At 42.9% G+C, this 27,666-nt stretch overlaps 1 protein-coding gene across 1 annotated transcript; it reads right to left on the reverse strand.

Moving 5' to 3' along the window:
• Positions 1-6,622: 6,622 nt before the first annotated feature.
• LOC111853777 (isthmin-1-like) lies at positions 6,623-19,909 on the reverse strand. Its single transcript, XM_023831068.2, has 6 exons — positions 18,755-19,909; positions 12,545-12,724; positions 11,225-11,504; positions 9,985-10,128; positions 9,304-9,393; positions 6,623-8,841 (listed from the first exon to the last, which is right to left on the reverse strand). The coding sequence occupies exons 1-6, from the start codon at positions 18,890-18,892 to the stop codon at positions 8,324-8,326; spliced, it is 1,350 nt and encodes a 449-aa protein (XP_023686836.2). The 5' UTR covers positions 18,893-19,909; the 3' UTR covers positions 6,623-8,323.
• Positions 19,910-27,666: the final 7,757 nt, after the last annotated feature.

The following is a 27,666-nucleotide window of genomic DNA, read 5'->3' on the forward strand; positions in this document are numbered from 1 at the left end:
CTAAGTGGAGGAACATGCAAGGTGGCATGCCTGTCCGTCACAGGCACACTTACAGTAACTGCATGTACCGGGAGGAAAGCTACATGACAAACACACACAGGTGAGAGAGGAACTGAACCCCCAATCCTGGGGATATAAGACAACAGGATGACTCACTGATGCCACCATGTCACCCTGAAAATACACATTTTACTTTATGTAAACTAAATTAAATGTTAATTATCCGTCTCACTCCTCTCAGATGCAGTTAGACTCAGAAATGAATGTCTATAGGTACAGGATAATGACTTTTGAATGGTAATTATGCCAAGCAAATGACTGGTAATTGTGTTACATTATCTGTCTTATTGCCTATAATGTAAAAGAATTCAATAAGAATTCAAAGCTCTACAATATACCAATACTGTGCTTCTAAGTAAAATGCTAGATATACACATTTAAGCAGTAAATTGATATAAAGAAGTGTAGTTAAAATTGGTGATTGCAGGATTACAGGAAAGAACTCCACTCAGAAGGTAGTCTCCATTGACTGGGTTAGATTTAGCCATGTTGTGGATGGAAATATGAATCTGCTGTCACTTGCTGGGAGAAGGCGATCTTAGTTAGGGCAATGCCAGAGTTTTTGGTAATCATACTATAGTCAGGTTTTTAAGAGTGATGTTTTCTATCAAGTACCCAGATTTCAATTCTGATGAGCCTGTGGTTGAATGAGGCAATGTCTAGCAGAGTCTTTGACGTGGTTATTTGTGAATAAAGGTAGAGCTTTTCAGAAGCTTTGTGAACTGTGTTTGTTTGAAGACAGTATTAAGAGATGGAAGAGAGAAAATTTGAATGATTTAGGACAGAGTGAATATTTGGGACCAGATTGCCTCGACTTGAGTGGGAAGAGCAGGGTGGAGGTAACGCTATTATATTATCTTGACAATAGAAGTCTGAAAATGACTCTGTCTGACCAAAAAGATTAGTTTAGTCACTGGAAGAGTTTTTTTTAGAAGAACTTCCAATAGGACGAACTGTGTTGAAAGAATATACAAGTGAGGGTAGGTGAGTATAGGGTGAAGGAAGATATCTGAGACATCTCACGTGTTGTTATTACTAAAGAAATTTACCTTAGAACAATAACTGACCAGAATTTAGCCAGAAGGTTCTTGTAGGGCACCATTCTAGACAGAACTAAGCAACACTAGCTAAGGTAATTAGAGAGACAAGGAGATAACCTTGAGAGTTACTGTGCTGCATTTTCTTGGAACCAAGCTGGTTGTCATTCTATGGTTCTATAAATGCAGCAGAATGAGCCAGATAAAAGCAGAATGTCAATGAGGAAGGAATGGAGCAGTATATCAGGAAACAATCAAGCGGAGTTGGTGGGCATTTAAAACAAGAAAGAGAAACAAAGCAGCCCATTGATGGTTAGGGCATTCAGTCTTATAACCTATTTACCATAGATTATTTATCATCTCATACTTAAATAGATCAGTACATGCTTTGTTGTTTAATGTGTTTTTCCTGTCAGCCCCATTATTGATGTTGTTTAATGTTCTGTTCAGTTTAACGCCCAATAAAATCTTTTACATCTATTTGATCATTATTGAGCTTTATAAAATGTTTATATTAAAAGCCTACTTCAAATTAGAGCAACAAAGTTTATATTAATGTAAAATAGCCAGACTAGGCAAAGAGTAAAATGAACACAGCAAGATATTTTGCTTTCAAAAGCTGCTTTTATCCCGACTCAAATAAAAATGAAATGGTGGCATGGAAATAAACAAAAATAGCTGAAATAACACCTCAACATTTGTGATTTTAGGCTGCTGGCCTGCTTTGAAAAACATTTTTATTGTGTTTTTGATTCAGAGAATTGTTTTGTTTAGGCTTATAAATGTAAAATGTACTTTATATCTAATTATATAGGGATTAACGTGACCATTTGTATTGTTAGGATACAAATCACAAAAATAATTCCTTGTTTTGATTATATATGTGTTTAATTAATATACCTACAACACTTACCACTACTGAGCTATAACTTTACTCTCCATAGTCAGATTCAGTATTGCAACCATTTTCCCGAGCAGCTGAAAATGGTTGTTCATGTTCTAGTCCAGTTCCTGCAGGCCTACAGCAAACTTTAAAAAATTTAGGCGACAGTGATATGATGTTTCCCTTGTGTCAGCTTGGACACCCACTGAATGGTTGTGCTCTGGATCTTATTCCTTTTGAATGGGCTACTGACCAAAGACGGTCAGGTGACATTTTCTTTCTGCAACACAAACTTTAGCCTCCTGACCTAAACTTGACTTACATTAGACCTATTTTTCCTTTGACCATTTCATGTGACACTGGAGCTCTCTGTCATAAGACGTCGGTGAGCATGATGGGAAGGGAAGCACGGGAGTCCAGGAATAAGGGAAACGATGGATTTATTGGGAGAAACGACACAGAATACGGGGAGAGGACTGGCAGCAACGTTAAACTGACGTTAATGACAGGACTAGGGAAACATACTCTAACGCAGACTGAAATTCACAGGAATCAGGAAAACAATTCAAAACAGCTGATCACATGGGGATTCCACACGAGGTTAATGAAGGGGCGTGGCACACAGGAGGGTCGGACGAGCAGGGTGTGACACTCTCTGCTTTCTACGCTTACATCAGGGAACGGTCATTTATGACTGGAGAAGAAAAGTCTTATTTCATAATCCTTTGGGCTTCTTCAGTTAAACAAGCAGGCCCAGCATTCTGCCTCATCACGTGGGCTGATCTGTTTAACAGAGCAGCAGCAAAGTCAGTGAAATTGGAACCTAGGCCAGTGACATTCCAAACCTAAATTAATTCAAAGCACTGGATTTGTTTAGTGATTTATCTTATTACTTTGAATCATTCATCCTAACAGTTCAAGTGAGTTGGCCATGTGCTTTAAAGGGATTTTATCTATTGAAGTCTTGTATGCTCTGTGGATGATCACTTTTCTGCCTTTTCTTGTAATCCCCTTCTCCATTTGCTAAATTGTCAAAAGTTGTGAGTTTAGAAATTGTGTAAATAGGTGCTTTTAATCCAATTACAGCTCACGCTGCGGGATCACAGAGTACTTGGCAGGAACTTAACAGACGGCTTGGCAGCAAGTTTCTATTGTATATAAAATGTCCCTGAGTGATCTAAGCTCCTTTAATTATGTTTTCTCTCCTACTAAAAATGTGCCATCTGCTAATCTGTCCACAGGACTGCTACTACTGTGCTTAATAATAATAATAATAATAATTATTATTATTATTATTATAATAATTATAATAATAATTACAAATTTTCCTCATTCATTTTGCCTGTGTTAGGTTGATGGATTTGATTCAGTTGGAAACTTAAAAAAAATTTAATTCCTCCACTTAGAAATAAATCTGAATCTGCCTGAATGAATTTAAACTATTTCATACCGGTTTAAGTCAAACAAATTGTTTTTTATTGGTTTCAATCTCCCAGGTTGCTTCAAGAGCCAGTGACTATGAACAAAGGAAAGAAGTGTGTGAGATCCCACGGAGAGCTGCTTGGGGGGCTGTTCCCAGAGGATTATCTTTCCACTTTCCTCGAACCTGCGGCCACACACTCTAACCCTGCAGGCTGGGTCAAACAATCCTGACTGTGACTTGAAGGCTCCCATTCTGTTGCATCCCCATCGCAATAATGGCTCTTTATTGTGGCAGGCGGACACTTTCAGGTGTGTGCGGCACCACACACGTAGCTTAGCTCACCTGCAGTGCTGGTCAGGCCACAGTGCAGGACGCGGTATGCAGGGAGATACTTGCGGTAAAGAGGCAGCTAGCAGGACCAGACTCGCAGTATTTCAGTGGAGCTACTGGGTTTATTTAGGGAAGCTAGCAGCCATCACTGTATGAAGAGTGTATTTTTAAAGGCATAACGAGGGGGAGGAGATATAGGGGATTAGGTCAGATTTGAAACCACAGTGGGCAGTTTAGCCAGGACATGGAGTACAACCACTAATATTGATGCCCAGGGATCTTTCATGACCTCGGTTTTACGTCTCTGAAGAACAGCTACATTTTCACAGCACAGTGTCCCCGTCACTGCACTGGGGCACTGGGATCTACATTGACCACAGGATGGGCACTCCTTTTGGCCACACCAACACCTCTTCCAGCAGCATCCCAGCTTTCCCAGTTGGTCTTCCATCCAAGCACAGGCCTGGCTCAAGCCTGCTTAGATTCAGGTGGATTGCCTAGTCTAACCTTCAGATGGTATGGCTGCTGACTGGACAGATGGGCAAGCAGGCGGGCGGATGGATTGACTTACTTATGTACTTAATCCTTGAGGGGAGATTTGTGTTACCAGAAAAACTATTCAGACGTCACTTTAAACTATTTAAGGATACGTCTAAAGGTGTATCTTCTGTGCCGTCAACAAAGTGACTCAAGCCTGCATTATGCAGCAGAGCAGCATCCCCTCTCTGTCTGCCCTGCTCCTCATCATTAAAGTTACAGACCGAAGCTGTGATTCGTTGATTAGTTACCTGAGAAAACTAATTGGCATAGACTAGCATTTATATGTACTACAAATACAACAATACTAATGGCATTAATCTAGTGCCATCTGAGTCTATGAGATAGGAACAAAAGATAGATTTCTACCTTACCAACAGAGGAGAAATTCACAATAGAACACACACAGCCAAATTCTGTAAACGTAAATGTGAGTCATAGCTCACAAATACCTGTGTGCTTTGTGATATGAGGAGGATTGTGGAATTCCTTAACGGTGCTTGGTGCTCATTAATCCTGCTTTTCACCAACGTAACATTCGCTGGCTTAGGATGAATTACTCACACATAACGCACAAATAAAAGACATGGATGGCAAGTTACCTCATAACTACTGTAAGTTCTTTTACACAAAGTCAATGAGGGTAATGAAGCAGGTCTTTGGAAGTAGATGCACACCTTGTGTTACCCTGGGAGGTAAAAGGCTCCATCACATCAAAGTATGGGGACCATTGGTTGAGCCAAACAAATGTGTTTTCATTTTCATATTTTACAAATGAAAAATTTTGCAAATCTTACACTATTAAGATTCACTTTAGTTTCCAGTAAAGTATTGTATGTCAAGTTCATTATATGTTTATTACAGATGTTATATTCCTGCACTGATAATTTTAATTATTGATCATGAATAATGCAATGTTTACAATAGTACTCAACCAAGGAAAAATTTTGGCACAGGGTGTCACCTGAAGTACATCCAACAGGATATTGCAATAATTTCATCATAAAAATGTTTTGAAATAAATAGGCTGGCTAAAAAAATATTATAACATCCATCCATCCATCCATTATTTTCCGCTTATCCGAGGTCGGGTCGCGGGGGCAGCAGTCTCAGCAGGGAAACCCAGACTTCCCTCTCCCCAGCCACTTCGTCCAGCTCCTCTGGGGGAATCCCAAGGCGTTCCCAGGCCAGCCGAGAGACATAGTCCCTCCAGCGTGTCCTGGGTCTTCCCCGGGGTCTCCTCCCAGTGGGACATGCCCGGAACACCTCACTAGGGAGGCGTCCAGGAGGCATCCTAAGAAGATGCCCGAGCCACCTCATCTGGCTCCACTCAATGCGGAGGAGCAGCGGCTCTACTCTGAGTCCCTCCCGAATGACCGAGCTCCTCCCCCTATCTCTAAGGGAGAGCCCAGCCACCCTGCGGAGGAAACTCATTTCGGCCGCTTGCACTCGCGATCTCATTCTTTCGGTCACTACCCACAGCTCGTGACCATAGGTGAGGGTAGGAACGTAGATCGACTGGTAAATCGAGAGCTTTGCCTTTTGGCTCAGCTCCTTCTTCACCATGACAGACCGATGCAGTGCCTGCATCACTGCTGATGCTGCACCAATCCGCCTGTCAATCTCCCGCTCCATCGTCCCCCCACTCGTGAACAAGACCCCGAGGTACTTAAACTCCTCCACTTGGGGAAGGACCCTCTCCCCGACCCGGAGAGAGCATTCTACCCTTTTCCGGCTGAGGACCATGGTCTCAGATTTGGAGATGCTGATTCTCATCCCAGCCGCTTCACACTCGGCTGCGAACTGTCCCAGTGAGAGCCAAAGGTCACTGTCCGATGAAGCCAACAGAACCACATCATCTGCAAAAAGCAGAGACCTACAGTAATCCTGAGGTCACCAAACCGGACACCCTCAACTAGGCTAGAAATTCTGTCCATGAAAGTTATGAACAGAATCGGTGACAAAGGGCAGCCCTGACGGAGTCCAACCCTCACTGCAAACGAGTCCGGCTTATTGCCACCCATGCGAACCAGGCTCTGGCACCGGTTATACAGGGACCGAACAGCCCTTATAAGGAAGCCTGGCACCCCATACTCCCGGAGCACCCCCCACAGGACTCCCCGAGGGACACGGTCGAATGCCTTCTCCAAGTCCACAAAAAACATGTAGACTGGTTGGGCAAACTCCCATGAACCCTGCAAGACCCTGCTGAGAGTACAGAGCTGGTCCACTGTTCCATGGCCAGGGCGAAAACAATCCAATGGACCCTCCTCTCCAGGAGCCCCGAATAGACCTTATCAGGGAGGCTGAGGAGTGTGATCCCCCTATAGTTGGAGCACACCCTCCGGTCCCCCTTAACATATTGTGATTATTCTAATAATAAAATAATAAAAAGATGACATATGAGGTGACATATAAAGCTGCAGGAAGGATTTAAATCTATGCTGGTTCCTCTCTAGTACTGTACCTTATGTGTATGTGTTGACCTTGGTAGAGATGCTCTACGAAGCACACATTACACACAGAACAGTAATAATCAGAGGTTTTTTTTTTTTTTAATGAAATAGTTTTCCACATTAAAATTTCTGGGCATGTAGCCATATGTCTAGTGACGTGTGCTTTAATGATATAATACCGATTAGCATGAATTTCCAATGCCAAAGATAGGAATGTCAAATTTAAAAATAAAATAAGGTAATTGCAGAATAAAAAACAGAATAAATCCAATGGAATTACAGGACAGTATGGTTTCTGTGGTGCTACTTAAAAATCAGATGAAATAACTACTGATCCCAACACAGATGGCAGATTGTTACATACTCGTCCATAGGCCTACTCTCCTGGTCTGCCTGTGGCAGATTAGACCACACAAAAATATCCAATGATTGTAAGTACAACTTAATAAATTGCATGAAAGGAAAATTGTGTGGCGCTTGTTCCAAAAAAGGGGAGACTGGAAACGATTTGCAACACTTAATACACGCTAAGAGAACCAGCTTACAATATTACCTGATAACTTTTGATGTTTTACTGAAACCAATTTTGGGAAAATTGTTTCAATACCAGTGGTGCCACTTTCAAGACATATGGTTTTCCGTCACCAGAAATAACATTTACAAACAACATTATAGCGGTTTTGGAGCCACTGCACCAAATATATTTAATAATAATGATGGTAAAACCATACCAGCCTAAGGGCTAAACACCATTGAAGACCATTAGGGCCACCTAAATGTAAAAAAAAAAATAATTATAAAATGTTTTGAAATTAAAATTGAAAGCTTTGAGATCTAACAAAAGTCAAACGTTTTGAGTACAGAGTCCAACTAAATTTTTTAAGAAAAAAGAAGAAGCTGGTGGAAACCAGTCAGTGGCTGTGAGCTGCCTGTAGACGGTGAATCGTCTTACATGTCAGTGACATACAGGTGCCTCACATTCAGCTGCTTTCCGGGTTCACGTCACATGAAATGAAGGATTGTATCTGCTAGGGATCTGTATAATTCAACTTTAATGCCAAAACGTTTATGTTTAATTTCTATTTTTTTCCATCGGAAGTTAATTTCAAGTTTAATCTAATAACTTTCAATGTTAATCTCAAAATATTTTGTATAAACCCTTTAGCTTAAATACAAGCTGCGAAAGCCATTTACAAACTCAACACTTTGTATTTTACAAAAAAGTAAAACGTCTATCCAACAATGATTTACGCAAGTGGCAGAAATGATTTCCAAAAAATTCGAATTATATATCACTTGCAATAGCATTAATAGAATTACATTATTAGAATGTAAAAACACTGTGTTACTGCTCTCATTGACATAGCTGATGAGATTGTCCTTCGGGAGAAATTTGGGGATGTGGTACGTTTGAATCTGCTCGATTCTTGTACCATGTGCACATTCCAGTATAGTTTTCATTACGGTTCTTGGTCCTGAGAATCTATGATGCTTTACAAAAATCGTGACAGAAAGAAGTTGCGTGGCAGCCTGATAAAGAAGTAGAGATGTTTCCTCTGATTTCCCTTTTCATACCCGCAGCAGGAACTGAGGAGGGTCAGAAGTCCCTGGCTTCCTCGCACTGTTTGCGGTAATCCTCCTCCACAGGGTTTTCTCCGCACCGCTGCCTGTTGTTGGGTGGCCGGGCCTGGTTGTAGCGGCTCCAGTCCCCCTTGCAGATGACCCATGGAAGTATGTCCACCTTGTAGTGCAGGTCCTCGGAGAACTCGGTGCTGATGAGGTTTGGTGAGCCGGCACCCTTCCCGCGGGTTATCAGCGCCATGTCGTCGTCGTAGCAGCAGTGCTGTGCGGCCAGCGTGGTGGACTGCAGGGTGAGCGAGGAGCGGATGCAGTAGCGTGCCGTGGGCTTGTAGATCGGCAGCTTCTCTTTGGGGCCGCTGGCGTCCTTCCAGCGGAAGTCCCGACCCGTGGCAGAGTCATGGACGTTTGTGGAGCCGTAGGCTGCCTCGGTCGGATAAGAACAGGGGCAGCTGGGAAGGTCGCTGGACACCTTCAGCATGTACTTCCTGAGAAATTCACTCTTGCAGTTCATCCATCTCTCACAGCTGTCTGTGGCTGTGGACGTATTTAATCATGGTTAGACTGCGACTCAACATGATGGATAATGATGATGCAATGAAGCAGCAGAATGCATACCGGAAAACAACCGGAGAATAAAACATCTCCTTTTCTGGTATATTTACATCACCCATCATCCAATAATTGATATTGTTGTGTGCAATGCGTATACAAAATAGTATACACACACATAGAAACACACACATGATATTTCATTGATTTATCAATCTCAATAAATATGCAGAGAAAAAAAGAGAGTGATGCTATCATGTCAGCAATTAAATCTATCTGTCCATCAATCCATTCATCCATCCATCCATCAGTCCATTTTTTCCTGTTCAGGGTCGCGGGGGGTCCAGAGTCTATCCTGGAAGCTATGGGCAAAAGTCAGGGAACAACCCAGGTTGGTGTGCAAACCCATCACCAGGAAAGCAATTCAATCAGTACAGCTTATCTTACCAACGCTGAAGAGCTCTGTAGCGTTGAAGTCATCGGTCCCAGCCAGCAGGCTAACTTCCGTAGCAGCAGTTCTGAAAGCATCTTCAATACCTACAGGACAAAACACAGAATGAGCAAAGTGCATCTTAAGATACATATTCAAAAGTAAATCTACCATTGTCTAAAGCATCTTCAATCTTAATCTAGGGGTTGCCCTACCACCACAAAGAATACTGATCAATAACTAAAAACCATAAGACTTGGGATGGATTGGGAACAGGAATTATCCTGGCAAAGCGCATTCCCTTCATCAGCCACTGTGGGAATATTTTTCGCTCCTGGCCCATAGAACATATTTAAAGAGAAGAAGGTGTATCCCAGAGAAGGTGTATCCCAGCCTGCTGTCCCATGCTATCTGGCATAGGCCCTGGGATTCCGCAAGACTCTGACCGAGGTAATAGGTAGAATGGCCAGTACCCACAATGCATTTTGCAAGCTTTAAAAATGCTTCCATGCACCCCCATGGTGTTGCAGCCCCAGGATGAAGACCCTTGGTCTGATCATTATAGCTCATTGCTATTAACCTACAGCAGAATTACTAACATAGAGTTATTGTGGTGCATATTACAGTTACAGCGAATGATCAGTTGGCATCACCACAGCCTTGTTATGCATGCACTGTCCCATAGGTGGCGCACCGACCTGGGCAGCTCAGCATGTCGCAGGTACGCGACTCTGTGGCCGTGCAGCCATAGCCGCAGGACCTGGTGCGCTTCTGGCTTCCGTTGCCGCATGACACGCTGCAGGCCGACCATGCGCTCCAGCCGCCCTCTCCGTCCGTGTAGTCTGCGTCAGAGAGACGGAGCGTCAACTGGCGGCATTGATGGAGGCCACATGTCCCTGGCTGCCACAGCTAGTCATTAGCATGCCTCTGGAAATGGGTTTCACATGTGCGGGGACTTGAAAGTGCCCCGCTGTCAACTGGGGCTTCCAGCTCAGCGGGAACATCCTCGCACCGCCGGCCGGCCTCACAGATCGACGTGCATAACCAGGCGAGGGGCATTTCCTCTGATCCTGCAGAGACGGGAGCCTCGACGGGAGCCTGATGTAGCGGGGAACAATCCCACGATGCTTCGCAAAACCGCGGCCAGCACTTCGGAGTGAGATTCTGTTCCAGAGTGATGTTTCGGGTGTGATTCAATTAAGATAAGCAGGTCATTTGTAACACAACAATGCAGAGCAACTTTCCAAAGAGGAATTAGGATAGAAGACTGAAATTTTTTTTTTTCTTTTTTAAATCTGTGCAATAAAGTTTAAAATGTAATCTTGAACTACCGGTCCCACAAAAGTGCTTTTATCCAAAGGAACGCATATTTTTTGGGCCAACCAATCCCTGGAGTAATTTGGGGTTAAGGACCTCGCTCAGGGGCCCTATGGTGAAATCACTCTGCCGACCCAGGACGTGAACTGTTGACCTTCGGATCACAGGCACGCTGTACTGACCCACTGAGCCACACACAGCATGCATGTCTTAGCTTTTTTTGAACGAGATACCATTCATCCATTTTTCATTAGCACATATCTGGGTGGGGGAGGGTGTTCACACTGATTCTGAAGTGTCCCCAGGACTGACAGGGCATGGGGACACACTAGACAGGGTGCCAGGCCGGATATGTCCAATTCATAGTCACCAATTAGCCTGACCGCATGTCCTTAGACTGCAGGATGAAACCTGGGTCCCACACAGAGCCAGAAGAAGGATTCAAACCCCCCAGGCCGGGAGGTGTGAGACTGCAGTTTCAGCCACTAAGCCACCATGCTCTGTGTTCCATTCTGATTTAATATCTTACTAGAACAGTTCATCCAGACAAATCCTGGACATCGGGAAAAAGTGCTCAGGCCCACATACGGTACTCACCACGTAACGCTAAGTCACACTCACCGAACTCTTCCTGGGCCGTGCCTTGCGAATGACGCTTTTGCCCCCCTCTGGTGTCATACCGCCCCCTGCCACCAGGGGGGCTCATGGAGTCGCCACCGAAAGGCTCAGTGTTGCGGGTTTCGCTCCTGGGGCTCCCAGGGAAGTGGGAAGCAGACGTGGAGGAAGAGGAGCGGGTCCACCAGCTTCTCCAGCCTGGGAAGGCCACATTGGACTTGCTCTCCTTGTGTTGCTTCTTCTCTGCTTCCAGTCCCTCAGGACTATTGAGCACTTCAATTGTTACCTGTGAGAGAAGAGTAATCCTGTGAAATACGTGCCCCGGTCACTGCACTCTGTCTCTTCATGAGGTTCCCTTTTCGGTCATATACCAATCTCTTTTCAGGGGTTTCAAGAGATTCAATTTGGGATAAATATTTCATTCAAACCCATTCATTTGCATCAATTATTATTCTACAGCAATAATGTTGCAATGGCAGAATGGCCAGCGGCACCCTTGTGAGAAATTCGGCTTTGTCTGGCATTTGCAAAAAATTGATTTTAATCTAACATGCTGTAATAATTTTACAGCCTTTCTCCATAAAATTAATTCATATTAACACCATGAGTGTCTTAGAAAATAATGAAATGAAGAAATTCTCATGTAGACTAGGCAGTAAGTAGAAAGGAGGCTCTCACTGTCAACAAAAGCATTCAAGTGGTATTTCTACCATGGTATATATACCCCAAGGCAAATGCCAACCAGTCGTAAACGTTTCATTACTGTAATTATGAAGAAATGTTCATATAAATTAAGCAGCCAGCAGAACAGTGGTTTCACTGTTAATAAGAGCATTCAAGTGGTATTGCTACTATGGTATATACACCCCAAGACAACGCGAACAAATCACAAATGTTTCATTATTGTAAATATGATGGAACCAAGCCAAAATTCTTATTTTAATCACATTCTTACCCACCGAAACACCCTCTCAATCCCTCTAGCGATTCCTGTGGCCCACCTTAGATCTTACAGCAGGAGTTTGTCCTGATGAACAGCACCATCAGAAGCAGCTTCAGTGGCTTAGGTCTGTTTTTCCCCATCCGGTCCTCAGGGACCCACAGCCAGTCCACATTTTTGCTGCCAGAGAGCTCACTGGGAGCAAAAATGTGCACTGGCTGTGGGTCCCTGACGACCGGATTGGGAAACACTGGCTAAGATAATAAGCATTACTTTTAGCAGGCTTTGTCCACCCACTAATGATAGGATGCCTGCTACGAGGTATGTTCAGGCATTGGGTTTTAGGACACAGAAAACAGAGGGGTGACCAAACAAATCTGTTTCACCTGAATGTTCGGGTTCTGCTTGTTGATGTCGGCCTTGGAGAGGTCGGGGAAGTTGTGAAGGTCCAGAAGGAAGGCTCCCGACTTGTCTGTCTGCAGTACTGGACTGCCCCTAGTGGCCTGGGGGACAGTCTGCTGCTCAGGGTGCAGCTCTGAGGGCAAGCTGTCCTCATTGACATTGTCCTGAAGGAAAGACAAGGAGAAAAAATTAGGCTGGAAACATGCCTTCACAATCAATTTATTTAAACCACAGGACATTAAACTGGACGAAACAAGTAAAAGGAACAATGCATGGCTCAAACGCTCAAGGTAAAACAAAACCGAAAAGGTAAATAAATGTTTGATGTGAAGGAGACTAATGTTCCCCCGAGGAGGAATGTTTAGCGCCATTAAAATAATATTTCAGGCTGACGGGAGTTCAAATGGCAGTGACCCTCATCATAAATCCCAACGCGGGGATGGCGGAGAAAGGCCAAGCCAGAGGGAGTCTGGAGCGTGAGATCCAGTGGGACGCCGGAAATGGGCCCACGGGCGAAGGTCAGAGAAGACCCCCATCCACTGGACAGAAGAGAGGGAGCCACCCCACCCCCTTCCCCAGGAAATGGGCCACAGACCTCAGAGAGCACCAGAAGCCAGGCCTTCTTCTCATCTCCAGGTTTGGCCCCCGAGGCACTTTGAAGATGTGCCACCTGTTTACTGAAGTGTCTCCAGATGTGTCACATAAAGAATAGGAAAGCCATTTAATCCTCTCCCAAAGCAAAACGGAGACTGCAGGATGAACACGCAAATCTCTGCACACTGAAAGGCAGACCGGCATCCACAGCCAAGCCCAACAAACTCAACAAAGTTCCTGATTACCAAAATCACAGGGGTTATCCTGGTATGTAAATAAAGAGGCCAGAGGAACAAGGCTTATATCTGTGAAGACTGAGGCTTGCTCTAAATATGTGGCAATGCTTTATATTAACTTCCCCTTCATAATGCATTCACAGAACATTCATAAGTAGCATGTAAGTATACCTTAACATCCTAACATACTTTAACAGCTGTAGTATACATTAATAACAAACATCATATAATAATAACAAACATAATCATATAATGTTTTGATATTAATCTGTATTAAAGATGTTAAATTATGATAGGATGTTAAGATTTACTTACATGCTGCTTATGAATGTCCTATGAATGCATTATGACGACATTATAAAGATTTAGTTAATGTAAAGCATTACCAAATATTTCTATCAGGGAGTGATAGCCGGGTACAGAGAGCGAGCAGCACCAGCCTCGCAACATAAGAGCACAACTGGACACGGAGGGTCTCAGGCAGCTGGAAAGAAGCACATGTACAGAGAGGGAACGGTTTACTTCAAAGTCCCGCGCCATTCATCAAGGAGTGCACTGAAGAAGCTGTACGACGCTAAGACGCTGAGGCACAGGGGCAAACGCATTGATGTGACATTCTCACTTGACAGTGAAATAACCCTGGTCCCTGTCAGACACCATAAATATGTCCCCCGGGACCAATAAGCCATGTGTTCCTCATCACATACACTAGGAAGGAACAATTACTCGCAATTGAACAGGCAGCTGTAAGCCACTTGTAATCTCCACTACATTTTTTTGGAAAAGAATAGGTTGAAAGGAATCAATTAATTTGGCTATTATCTTACATCAGCCGGCCCTCGCTAGCTAGTTTGCAGATCTGTCATGTTTGCAGTAGCCGGGCAACTGAGGTTCAACTTGATGGTGAATGAGGAAGGGCAGCATTTCACCTGCAGAATAAGGACTCTCAGAAAGGTACGAGGTGTCCTTGAAGGGGGGGGGGTTGTTTCTCACACGTGCTGTGGGACGCAATGTCTTTTCTATTTTCCCTAGGATCAAAAAAAGAATGTACAGCATTTCATAATATAAATACCCATCCGTCCATCCATCCAATCCATCCATCCATCCATCCATCCATTTTCTGTAACTGCTTGTCCTATTCAGGGTTGCGGGGGGTCTGGAGCCTATTAATATAGATTTACTGAAATTAAAGTTGTTGAATAAATAACTGAATTAAACCGATAGCATAAATAAATGAATCATTTTAATCAATTGCAAAATCTTTTACTAACTGTACAGGAAGGTATAAAAAGGTGAACCAGAGGCAGACCTTCACACCGTCCTTTGGCTGTACAGGATGTCCGCATGAATGGCTTTAGAATCAAAGTAATTAGGGTGATAACCTTTCTGTTCCTTTGTGAAAGCAGCCTGGAAATATATGAACCCTGCACCAGTTTCTGCTTCGGTGCAAAGTCATTATACATGTCCTGTATCCAGACGTTAAACTTCAAAAACTGATAATAAAAAATAATCCAAGTAACCTTGGAATTATAACCAGGCAGCCCATGACTGAAGTGACCTTGAGTAATATTTATTCTTTATTCTTCAAATAATAAATTTGGAGGACTTTTCCAAACAATAAAGATAAATACTAATGCCAGTAAAAAGCCATAATTCTGAGTAATTTCATTTAATGTTTGTTTAAATCTTTGTAATTATTACCACTCTATATTTGCACCTTTTCAGAGTGCAGTGAAACACATGTCCTTCTCAAAGCATACTTTCCCTTTCCACCAAGTCTGTAAGACCCTCATGGTTTGGTTCCAATAATAGGAAACCAGAGTTTCAACAAACAAACATATAATTAACACTCTTCCATTCTGATAAAGATTCTTCTCCCATCTAATTCCTCTTTATTAATTGCATGAGCCCCCGAAGATGGAGTGCGATTAACCTCATATCCTAAATAAGCATTACGATACGCTTACAAACATTCTTTTATGCTTGTTGAACGTTAAACTGGGAAACCTCAAGCCTGTTCTCTCAATGTGTTTGTTGCCAGCTTGTTAATGGGGAAGTCTGCTCAAAGCAAACAAAGCAAATGGTGATTCAAAGATGAAAGAAAATGAAAACTACTGATGTGGAAAGCCGGACGATTTCTTTTATAATTCGCTGCTAAAGTTTTGAAAAAACAGGCAACGAAATACTAGGCGCTGGGGCAGATGATTAAGGCGCCATCTGCCTTTCATCGATCTGTTTCTCCAAAAGAGCCCCCTGAACAAAACTCTTTAATTTGTAAGATCAAAGGTGATCCACCATTCTTAAGATAAACACATTTCCCGTGGTATCCCCGGAAGGTCTCTCAGAAACATGAATGAAACGTGACCCCCCCCCCCACCACCACCACCACTAACGTACAAAAATGCGCATTCCCCATCTCACATCCCTTCCCCTTGTCCCTCCTTTTGCATCCCAAAGGCTGAGTAGAGCACCATGACTCTCAATTGGACCCAACACCGGGTGTGGGGGTTGGGGGTTGGGGCTGGGGGGAGCGGTATTCCAGACAGGAAATGAATGTGACACATGTTGTGCTGGATGCCTTTGAATCAGACACTTAACTGGTGGTGGGGGGGGGGGGGGTGTCCTCTGCTTCTCCTGCCTCCCTCCTCAGGGCCGACTGGGGCTCTCCTGGAAGTGCAGACTGGCCATGTTTTTAATCGAAAGCACTGGCTTCCATCAAGTGTCAGAGAGAAGCTTAAGGAGCCTCACAGACAGACAGTGCTGATAGTGCTGCGCTCAAAGCAGCGTCCATTCCCCTCGATTACCGGGGGGCCACAAGAAAATGACTTTAAATTGTTTCCTGTAAGATCAGAAATGTTCTTAAGCTGCTCTCTAAGTACTCGATAGGTGGTTGGAAGATGGATGGATGGATGGTTGGATAGATGGATGGATGGATGGATGGATGGATGGGTGAACATTTTGTGTGAAGATTTCTTTCATGAATTGCCAACATTTGGAATATTCTACCCCAAGTGGATGTTATTTTTGCTTTCGCTCTGTGCTCAGTGTTTTCTTATGATTAGATCTGGGTTTATATTCCAATAAAAAGTAAATAAATCACCATCAAAACTGCAATACTGCTAAGCCAGATTCATGCTACTTGAAAAAAAATGATTTCAGTCATTGTATGTCCTGTTCTATGGCTTTCAACAACAAAATAAGAACTGACCGTGCTGTCTTATATCAGAGGTTTTATCACCTTGAATTTGAAGTAGTCTCATTATGGGAAAAAGTTCTGTTATGGTGACAAACCTCTGCACTGGGATGAGGGCCTGCTTTCTGCCGTGGTGACAGGAGGCTTGTGCAACAATGAGGCCACGATGACGGGTGGCCAGCTGGTGTGAACAGACCCTCCACGTCTTATTGCACAAATACCCCAACTATGTGATCACATGGTAATCGACACAGAAACAGAAGTGGAAGGAAAACAGGGGCAGGCTGTTCTTTTCCGCATAATACGCACAGTGCATGCAGCCAAAGCGACATGCATTATCTGAGAGCGCAGGGTCAGTCAGTCCCTGGATCAGCTGGGGCTAAGGGCCTTGTCCAGAGGTGCTGGAAGCGGCGTCCTTCCGATCACAGGTACAGTGTCCTTACTGGCCGAGTCACACACCTCTCCAAGCTATGCCACATTGACCGGGCAATTATCATGAATGATAATACATAAAACGTGTTATTCTGGATACATTTTCTTTATACTGAAACAGTACTGGAGAGCTCAACACTGTAAGGTGAAATAAGGGGGGTGCAGTCAGTAAATATTACATCTATTCAGTCATCTCAGATGCCTTATTAATAGTGCCACTATGACCACTTAAAAGTTAATTAGTTATAATTATAGAAATATCTGAATTAGACTGTTACTGTCTGAGCCCTCCTTCCCCCCATCCAAGTTGTACCCCAGCTTTATGCTCTGGAGATTAAGAAATCACGGGCCCTTGGGTAGAGTACTGGATGTGTTATTGACTGCATTTCACAAACAGGGAACAAAGCTCTGGTCCCCCTGTGGTAACTGAAGGAATCCTGGGGCCCCAAAACAGTCCGTGTACTAAAAACCCTGGTCCTCTAAGAACTAACTCTGCATAGATACAGGAGGAGTTCATCCAAAAGAGTTCATCCGGAGAGCTCAAGCCCCCCCCCGATAACTGGAAGGTCTTGGGGCCCCAAAAGCCACAGTCAACCAAAACCTGTTTGATATCTAAGGCCACTCTGGGCCTTGTTAAATAACTATCACTGTCATAACCATGGGATAGCTTAATCTAAAAATGGCCATGGACCGCCTTCACCAGATGGGGGCCATCGGTCAGGGCCCCCCCAAGGCCCAAGCCATAACTCACCCATGCCTGTGTTGCCTGGGATACCCTCCAGGGGACCAGGATAAATGCTTATAACGTGAATCGATGTTACTCTTTGACACAATGTTACCCTGCTTAATATGCAGTTTGATTGAATTTACAACTATATTTTCTGAATAACCAAAAACAGATATTTCACTGCTGTCATTTTGTTTCTAAACAACAAGCAAATACTGTAAATATGAGAATAAATATTGTGTGAGATGAATACATATATAATCATTCATCTGAATGCCATTTCTAGTTTTTAAATTAACCTCCTGATTAACACTTTATTCTCTCTCACAATACGTCATTGTGTGAGTAATTTTTATTACTTTGTGGGGGTTTCATGGAGAAACCCTCAAGCCTAACATCCACGTGATTCTGCACTGGCTGAACTTTGGCACCTAGGCTTCCTCGCTTCATCACATCTCATGACAGAGAGCTGTGATTTGTAAATTTACATCCCTAAACAGCACCAGAAGAGCAGGTAGAAAAGTAGTTACCAAATTCGATTACCGTAAGTACTGTGATATTTGTGCTGTAACCCACAAGACATTACTGCTGTACAATATAACAAGCTTCACAGGTCATCCTATCAGGAATAGTATTAATCAACTATGTAAGTATCGGTAATTCAAATCTATATGGTAATATATAATAAATATAACAATAAAAACAGTGTGTTTTTCTATCTGTCTTATCGTGTAGGCTATTGTCCATATAATTATTTTTAAAAGAACTGCTGAAATAATATATGTTATGCATGATATCCCATCGAGTCATTGTGTGGTATTCATCAAAGCATGAGCCGCAAAGGATAGATAGATAGATAGATAGATAGATAGATAGATAGATAGATAGATAGATAGATAGATAGATAGATAGATGAACAAACAAATAAATTCATGAATGAGCGACAGACAGACATTCATGGGAAAAAAGTCAAAACAATGATCCCAGAAAGTTAAATACTGTAGAAACTTACCGCGATGCGTGGGGTGTTCTGCTTGCTACTCGAAGTTGCATTTCCATGCTGGAACGGGGTGCTCCATAAAACCGTAATGTGCACAGTTAGGATGAGAAGTCCCACAAGCAGCAGAAGTTCCGCCGCTAAACGAGTCATTCTCCCGATCCGACCGGGCTTGGGACCCTGTAAGGGTGCAGAGGCTGATGTACTGACACCTCCAGCTGGAGAGACCCCAGTGTCCGCATCGGCAGCGGACGAGGAACCGAGACACGTCTTTGGAGCCACCTCGGAGCCAATTACACAAAATTAAAAATAAAATAAAAATTATATATTAATAATAAGTATATTCAGTTAAAAAAACTGGATATAACCAGAAAGTATATTGCGGAACTGAAATTTTGCAGTGTTGCGGAGCTTTGCTAAAATGATCGGAATAAAATAAGAAGCAACATGGAAAAAAAAATCTTTTTCATTTAATTAATTCAAATGCTAAAACTGAACTTTAAAAGTATTAATCAAGTACTGAAAAGGCGATACTTTTGTTGTTTTCATTTAGTTAGATGGATCTGCCGTCCACTTGACCATGCAAACTTTGGTTCGTGTTTGCGCCGCATTTTCCTCTGGTGGAATCACTTCGTCTTTATAACACGAAATCATCATTTGTCCCTCTTTCATCACAGGTGTCCTGAGCTCCGGCTCCTTGCTTTGCGCACTTAATAATCACGCGAAGTACTTATATGACCTTTTGACTGTTACATTTGTTACTTAATTCCTCATATTTATTTTTTAAAAGATACATATTTTTCAATAAAGTTTAAACACCGCCTTAAATCTAATTGTCACTTGTATCACTCCATGCAGTTCACCCCGGTGTTGCACTTCACGCAGAAATTATCCATCCAATCGCTTAGGCGGTCTTATGAAATGGGCTTCACTGTGTACGTTTCTGATCTGCCTCTTAGCATATATATGTACACGCCTTTTTTGACTATTTGTATATGAAGGAGCCTTGTAATTTTCCCCAGTACTCCCATGCGCTGCTTTGCCGTGCATCCCTCCCCTTTACCCTTAATCAGTGGTCGGGTCTACGGCGCTGCGCCTGGTATCTGTGACTAAAGACCGCAAAATGTCCATCTTTATACTTTTGCTGTAAATGAGCTTTGCTATAGAGGCTCAGACATTTTACAGCTGGTAATGCTTCAGCGTTCTTTGGTCCCAGCTGTTTTTTTGACAGATATTTGAATCAGCGCATCTTTTTGCACAGCAATAATTTCACACGTTTCGTATTTATATTCGCTGTTACCGACTTGCCGAAAGTTTTACTTAAAACGATAACAAACAAGAAACGCCATTTATCATCATACAAGTTAAGGGGAAACCAGTAAGGCGTAAGATTTGAAAGTACAGTAAATGGTACAAGCAAGTAAGCACGGATTCAAGGCCGTTCAATATGGACATTTACATTTTAAGATCCTTGTTTCTCTCTTTGAGGATAAGGACAGCAGGCAGTGCCAGAGACACAGACTCCTGCCAGTAAGGCAATAAATCCACATGAAGTGTTAAGTGAGAAACCCAATACAACTGAATTACTTCACTTATTTTACAAATCCCTGCACCAATATTTTTTTATTTTTTATTACAAGATGTCTTGTTCCTTCCCTACTGGGAAGCCTAGTTTTACAGTCTACCCTCAATCAGACGCTAGACTCTCACTCACCACATTATGAGGGAAAAGCTATTTCGCAGCACTATTAAGGCTCTGGGAATTTTAAATTTGAAGAAGTTGATTTGTTTTTGGTGCTTAGCCAAAACAAATTCGCTACATTGTGCACCATTTAACATCCTCTCAGCTGACAGGTGCAATGTGGACGACCACCAAGGAGTTAATTAGAAGGCTAAGACGTGCCAGGATTCAATAGTGGACAACAGAAATATATTTTTTAAATTGAATTTCTCTCTTGGTCCACTCAGGTCTGATTTCAATTTTAAAATCAATATACATCTTGCCGCTATTCTTGATCTATTTTAAATGCGAAGTTTTCACCCTTGGATGACCAGATCTCTCCAGTTCGGTTCAGCCGCTGAGTGTCTGTGATAAACAACCTTTGTGTGTGTCCGCTGATTAAAAGAGCCGTGGATTTATGAAAGGTCTTGCCAGATATCCAGCGATAGATATTTCCAGAAGCCACTCTGGCTGTCTAGTTTTTTCTAATATTACCAAGACCTTTGAAAAACCTACGGAAAATTCAGCGACACATCTGTTTACCAGACTGTCCCCATTACGGCTTTATTGTGGCTGGTTGCCTATGAGCCGACCATGTCAACAATGAACAATATAAACCCAGGGCCTGCATTTCATCTTTCATCTCTCCCCCATTTCATGCCGCATCCTTTCTCAGCAAGCGCAGCAAACGAGAGTCTGCTGAACATTACACATGGGTCTACAGAAATCCTGCTTCTAGTTAAGTGTGACAGCCAGGGTCTTGGCGGGACTTAAACCAGCAACCTCTGCATTACTGGTGTACTCCCCTACTGACCATGCTACCTACTGGCCCAGATGGCGACAAAGGGCAGACACGTATTCGACAAGTCAGCAGCTGATCGCACTCTGTGTCATGTGAAGCCGCTCTTATTTGAAAGATGAGACCCGAGACTGATTGCATTACAGCGGTGGTTTGATCTGTTCCTTTTCATCTCCCGGTGCCCACGTGAGAAGGTCCTGCATAAATCGACCATGCGACTGTCTGGTATGCAGCAATACAATACAGACAGATTTCCAAATTTCTTTACACTGATTTCTTTTGGTCAATCTTGCCACAAAGCTGGAAATAATATACTTGCACTTTTTCTTTCCAAAACAAGTAAAAATATAGGTTACACTTATGCAGATAATTATGCAATCATTTCTTCTTTATGCTTAGTTATTGAAACTTGTCCATAAAGAGGATTCCTCACTCTCTATCCACCAAGTAGTAGCTCACAGATCATCCTGATTTTTTTTTTCTTTCTTTTTGTTTTGGCCAAAGGATAAAGATGGAATTGTTCTATGATGTCAGCTGCCACTTGGCTCCATGGAATGGAATTCCACACCTTGCTTGAAGAGCTGCTCGGGCCTTGACTGTCACTGGGATGTCCTATCAGTGCATCCATGTTCCTTATTGCCTGGCATCAAGGCTTCAGCCTTATGAACCTTCATACCAAGACTGATGTAGTGCCAGAAGCAGTAATATCCACCTCAAGCATTACAGTGATACAATGACCCACTGTTTCTTCAGATTAGCCAATGTAGAAACTCACCTTTATTAAACAACAGCAAGGCATAGTCATTTATTTATCTGAGTTGAAATGTAGCAGCACCTATAAAGTATGAAAGTTTGTGTTCTTTTTTTGGAATGGATGAAAGTTTTTTTTAAGGATGAAAGTATAAACTTTCTCAGTTAGTAATACTGAGAAGAGTGCTGAGATTTTTATAATAAAATAATCTTTCAAACCTGAACATACAGGGCCTTTGCTGTGCAATCCATTAGTTGGTATACCATTTGTATGACATTTCTTTCTAGCAAAAATATGGTAGGTGCTTTTAGCTTACTGATTCATATATTTAGATGAAAATGATTAATAAAATTCACATTTGTTTTGCATAACATCTGGCATTTTGTTCACAGTTTAATTTTAATTTCACAGCAGCAATTCTAATTACATGTGTTTTCTACTGAAGGTGGCTCTGAGGCCAGGGGTCTGTGCCAGCAACTGGAGGGTTGCTGGTTCAAATCCTGTGAATGCCAGGAGTAACTCTGCTCTGCTGGGCCCTTGAGCAAGGCCCTTTGCCTGTAATTGCTTGGTCCTGGGTATGACATTAATCTACATCCAGCCCTATAAGGAGGTCCTCCAACTTACAGGGAATACTTGGGAGTTGGTGGCAGGACTGGCACTCCAGCCACTGGAAAAAACAAACTCAAACTGGTCCATTTGGTCTAGTGGTATCACCCACCACATGGCTGCACTTGGGTTCTCATCCCTGAGGCGGTTTATTGAGTGGTGAGTGCGGCAACACGCTGTAATCGGTGCATGCTCCTTACCTCCTCTCTCTTCTGAAGGGGCATGTGAGTCCATCCATCTTCTAAAACTGCTTATCCTATTCAAGGTCGTGGGGGGTCCGGGGCCTATGGGCACAAGGCAGGGAACAACCCAGGATGGAGCACCTACCCAACACATCGCGCATTCACACACCATTCACAACAGTAGGCAATTAACCTCAGCATATTTTTGGACTGCGGTGGGACACTGGAGAACCCACAGGAAACCTCACAACAGCACAGGGAGAACATGCAAGGCCAGGTACAGGAAACCCTGGGGGAGACCTGAGCCCAGGTCCCAGAGGTGTGAGGTGACCACTGCGCCAGCTGCTGCCCTGCATGCCCAAGCTGTTTATTACAAATTTAGGAATTATGTCCCGAGTTCTCAGCTTGATCACTATGGGCTGAGCTTCTGAAAGTCCTGACCCATGAAACTGATGACGTGAAATCTGCCAAATTCCAGTGTCCAGGAACGAAAAAAAGGTTAAAGGGATTAATTAAGCATTAATCATTATGAAGCTTAGGAAAAGATTAATATATTCATGCTAGAGCCTGAGATTAGGATTAACAGTCCCTGTTCATGAGAAACAGTAACAGAGAATCACATCCCAGTTAGGTCAATTAGGAGTCTCTCTCTCTCTCTCTTACATACACAAACATACACACACACACACACACACACACACACAAAATACACCACAACTGCTCTACATATACTGTATAGAGAAATGTGCAAATATGCGGCATGCACTCCAGAGTAATCGCTTGTCATTGAACTGAGTGAGCGCAGTGCTCCATTGCAAAGGTGCCACAGCGAATTGCTTGCCATTGCTAATCACTGGAAGTTTCTCAAGCAATGGATGTAAGAAAGATACCAGGCGGGGCTGAGAAAGTCAGACTGCTTAAACAGCTCATTATGTTATTTATTATTTATTTTCTTCTTGAAATGTCAGTAATAAATTTATTGGGATAATAAGACTTGAATTGTGGCATCATTTATCAAAGTTCCCCCAGAACAAAGACAAAATGGGCTGGTTCTATAACTCCCGGGCTGAAAATAAGCCCCCCCCCCCCCCCCCCCTCCTGACCACATCTGTACAAAGGCCCATATTAGACTATTGGGAAACACATTCATTAAGCACATAGAAGTCAATACAGCTTGCCATTAATATAAAACAAACAAACAAGCAAATAAAACACACATAAAACATTGCATTTCTAAAATGTTTCATTTGTGTTTTGCGGTCGGCTAAGACAGAAGGATCGCCTCAGTTTCCCTTTTCTGTGGGGATCACATGGCCCCACATGTGCCGAATTAGCCCACACCAGTCTGCTCCATTCTTCCTCTAATTTTGTCATCACCAGTCACTCTGACTTAGGTTTCATATGTATGGTAACAAACTGACTGCACCACATGAGTGGTAATACCAGAGCGCACATTGACAACATATTTACACATTGCAAAGTTCTTACCACACTTTATAATTTAGGTTTTCAATCAGATTCAGGCTCATTCCTCTGGATGCAGAGCCTGTTTGCTTACTTTTTAGCTCAACTATCTTAGGAGTAGGTTCTACTGTTGGGTGGGAGCCGTTTGGCATTAGAAGACCCATCATATCCACAATATGAGACAGAGCAGTGTCACAGTTCACATAAGCCTTTGTGTTGCCCTTGGAGCTGTAATACTTATTAACCATGAGATTTGGAAAAGAAGGGGATAGGTGATCAAAGGGAAAATAGTCGATGAAAACATGAACAAGATCAAAGGAACGAAAGGGGGAAGTTCTTACAAGATAGCAGAAGAATAAAAGCAAGCTTTACCAAAGATTTGAAAATTTATGTTGTGCATCTTGAAAGCCCATGAAAGCACATTCATAAAATTATGCTAAAACATACATAACTCTTCAGACTGCTACACAGAGACTCATTGTCCAATAACTCTGTGAAGACACCTTTCTCATTGCACATGGAACAAATCAAGTAATTTCTGTAAAAACAAAGGTTAATGAAAAGTACCAGACAAGTACTTTCCTGGATTAACTTGAATTAATGATTAATCAGCTCTTCGAACCAGCATTTACTTTTTGGGAAGGAGACCAGTATGAGAAAATGGGGATTCAAAACGAACACTTTGCATTGAAGAGCTGCCATTTTCTTTCTTTTACAGCAGACACCTGCGTTCCTGCGGTCATTATTTGATCGAGCGAGTGTCTTTAAATCCAGTGTAAAGGAATGCCACAGGTAACCAAGCACATTAAATCCGAATCGTTCAGAATCTCTGCTTCTGCATGGTCCCCACGAGACTCGTAACACCAGGGAGTGATGGTACCCAGCAAAAGCTAGGGGCCCCTCCCATCCTACAGTAGGTTGTACACCTGCTGGCCCGCAGAAGCGCAGGCTGCAGTGAGCCCGCCCCCACGAGCACCGCCCTCGGCCCAGCTGCAGCATTGGTCGCAGCCGTTTCTATGCAGATCGGCAGTAATCCATTCTAAACGCCACAGCTGCACGGCAGCATTAGCCAATGAGAAGAGTGGGAACGGGATGAGCAGAGCGGGAGAGCAGAACATCTGATTCTTCATGGGAGAAGATGAGAGCCGTGCCCGAGAGCTTCATTAAGAGCCTCCATGGCTGCTGTCATCCTCTGCCAGGAACCGTCAGGACAGCCTGCATCAGGACCGACTGCTCTGTGGCCAAAGCCTGTCAGATCGGGGGACCCTGTGAAAACAACAAGAGTAATACAAATTACTGCCGCCCACTTCGTATGTTTTTTGGTACTGTTACTATTTTTGCCTGTTATCTGTATTATCCGCACTTTTTTCATCAATTAAGTATGAAACATCATTTTTTATATATATATCTATATATATAACTATATCTATATATATATATATCTATATATATATATATATCACATCCATCCATCCATCCATTCATCTGAAACCTCTTCTCCTATTCTGTGGTGTCTGGAGCCAATCCTGGAGGCTACAGGCACAAGGCAGGGAACAATCCAGGATGGGCTGCCAACTCATCACAATAATTTTTCACATATTAACGTTATACATACAATAATGTCTCCCCACCCACTGAACTCAAAAAAGCAGAATTCCAGAGGACTGAAACAGTTGGAGACTTTTGCATGGGGTAATTCCATTGCTTACACACGGATTATAGTGTCACAATGCCTTACAGCACTGCCCACACATCCACAGTGCCTTTAATTTTAAGCTCATGGGAGTTTAGCTTACGCAAAAATGTTCTGAGGGCAGAACGAAAAATGATTGGTTCAGAAAGATAACCAATCAGATTGTAGAGGTGGGTTCAAGCGACTAGATGAAGCAGGACCAACCAATCGGATGTCTTGGGCCCGCCTCCTCTTGTTACTTGAACCCACCTCCTCTACAATCTGATTGGTTATCTCTCTGAACCTCTGCTTTTCCTTCTACCCTCAGAACATCTCTGTGTAAGTAGTATTCCCACAAGCAAATTTCATATTCAAATTTCAAATACATAGAGAAGCTGTGTGTGACCATAATTGTTCATGTATGTCCTAATGGCAACATCATAATGCTGTTAAACTGTAAAAGACACTAGGGCCCTCGTGTGTTAGTGCTGTCCACAGTGGCTCTACACAGATAATAGTATAATTTTAGAGTCTTTGTTTTGTCTTTTTGCCCAGCCAACAAGTCATTGGTTGGTAGTGTTGGGGTCTCATTTGATATCAGCATTTTGATTGGCAGCTTGAAATGAGGATATAAATGGGAGGAGCAGGAATCCCACTGTGCACAGGTAACCTAAGAGGCGCTATTTGCTGAGAATGCAGTGAAGAGAAGATCGGAATTTACAAAGCTCAAAATGCCCCTCCGTGGATGGCAGGCCTGGTAGCGTCAGAGCCTCACGCTGTCTCTCTGTGGCCTTTGTCCCCCTCCCCCCGTATTCATGTGGGTGGTCTCTGATTCCTCTGTTTCCCTTCAACAGTTCAAAGGCATGCGGCTAAACAGAAGCCTAATACTGTAGTTCAAGCTAGGAGTGGAGTCTTGGGAGTCCTCGGGTTGGGTTAATGAAGGTGACGAGTCCACCTGCTCATGTGTTTTGTTCTCAATCACAGGGTAAAGATACAAGGACCCTGATGTCCAGCTCAACTGACATTTCCACTGTCCTACCCAGAGAAAGCGTTATCCCTAAGATATAGTGCGATGTCTCCAAAACACGAGTCCCATGTGATAAACTAGCAAGAGACTAAATGAAATCTTAACAGATAAGTGCACGAGTGTTTGTACTGTAATGGTGTCAACTGTCCTTGTTATTGTACACCTTTGCATATATTACAACTGCAGTAGGGCTGCAGCAAGTGTCATCACTTATTTACACACAAAAAGGGGATGTCTGACAAGGCAACAACACAGGAACATGTTGTTCTATTTTAAAATGTTCGCTAAAAGCATCATCGTTGATGATGCTGGCCTGAAGCTCCCTTAAATTGCAGATATTATTAAATGAAAAGTGAATAAAAACAAAACGTACCCATTTACGAAAATGAATGAAAACATTAGGCCACAGATTGCAAATATAATTAAATTACAGAACTACCTCAGGGGATTAAGAGTGGATGACGTCCAGAGATGAAAGATGCCTTTCCCCCATATGCAAATTGCAAATCCAAATTTTCTAAATGAAATATAATTTTTTAAAACAAAGAATTCTGGGTTGCCACTGGAAAGAAGCCACTGGTGTAAATGAAAACAACGAGCATTAGCATATAAATATGATTCTTAGCATGTAAATGTCAAGTATCACCATCAGATAAAGTTAATTAAAACCACCCTGTGGGCATCAGCTAGCCTGTGGGTTGTGCAA

Source organism: Paramormyrops kingsleyae, chromosome 20, assembly GCF_048594095.1.
Source record: "Paramormyrops kingsleyae isolate MSU_618 chromosome 20, PKINGS_0.4, whole genome shotgun sequence".
NCBI lineage: Eukaryota > Metazoa > Chordata > Actinopteri > Osteoglossiformes > Mormyridae > Paramormyrops > Paramormyrops kingsleyae.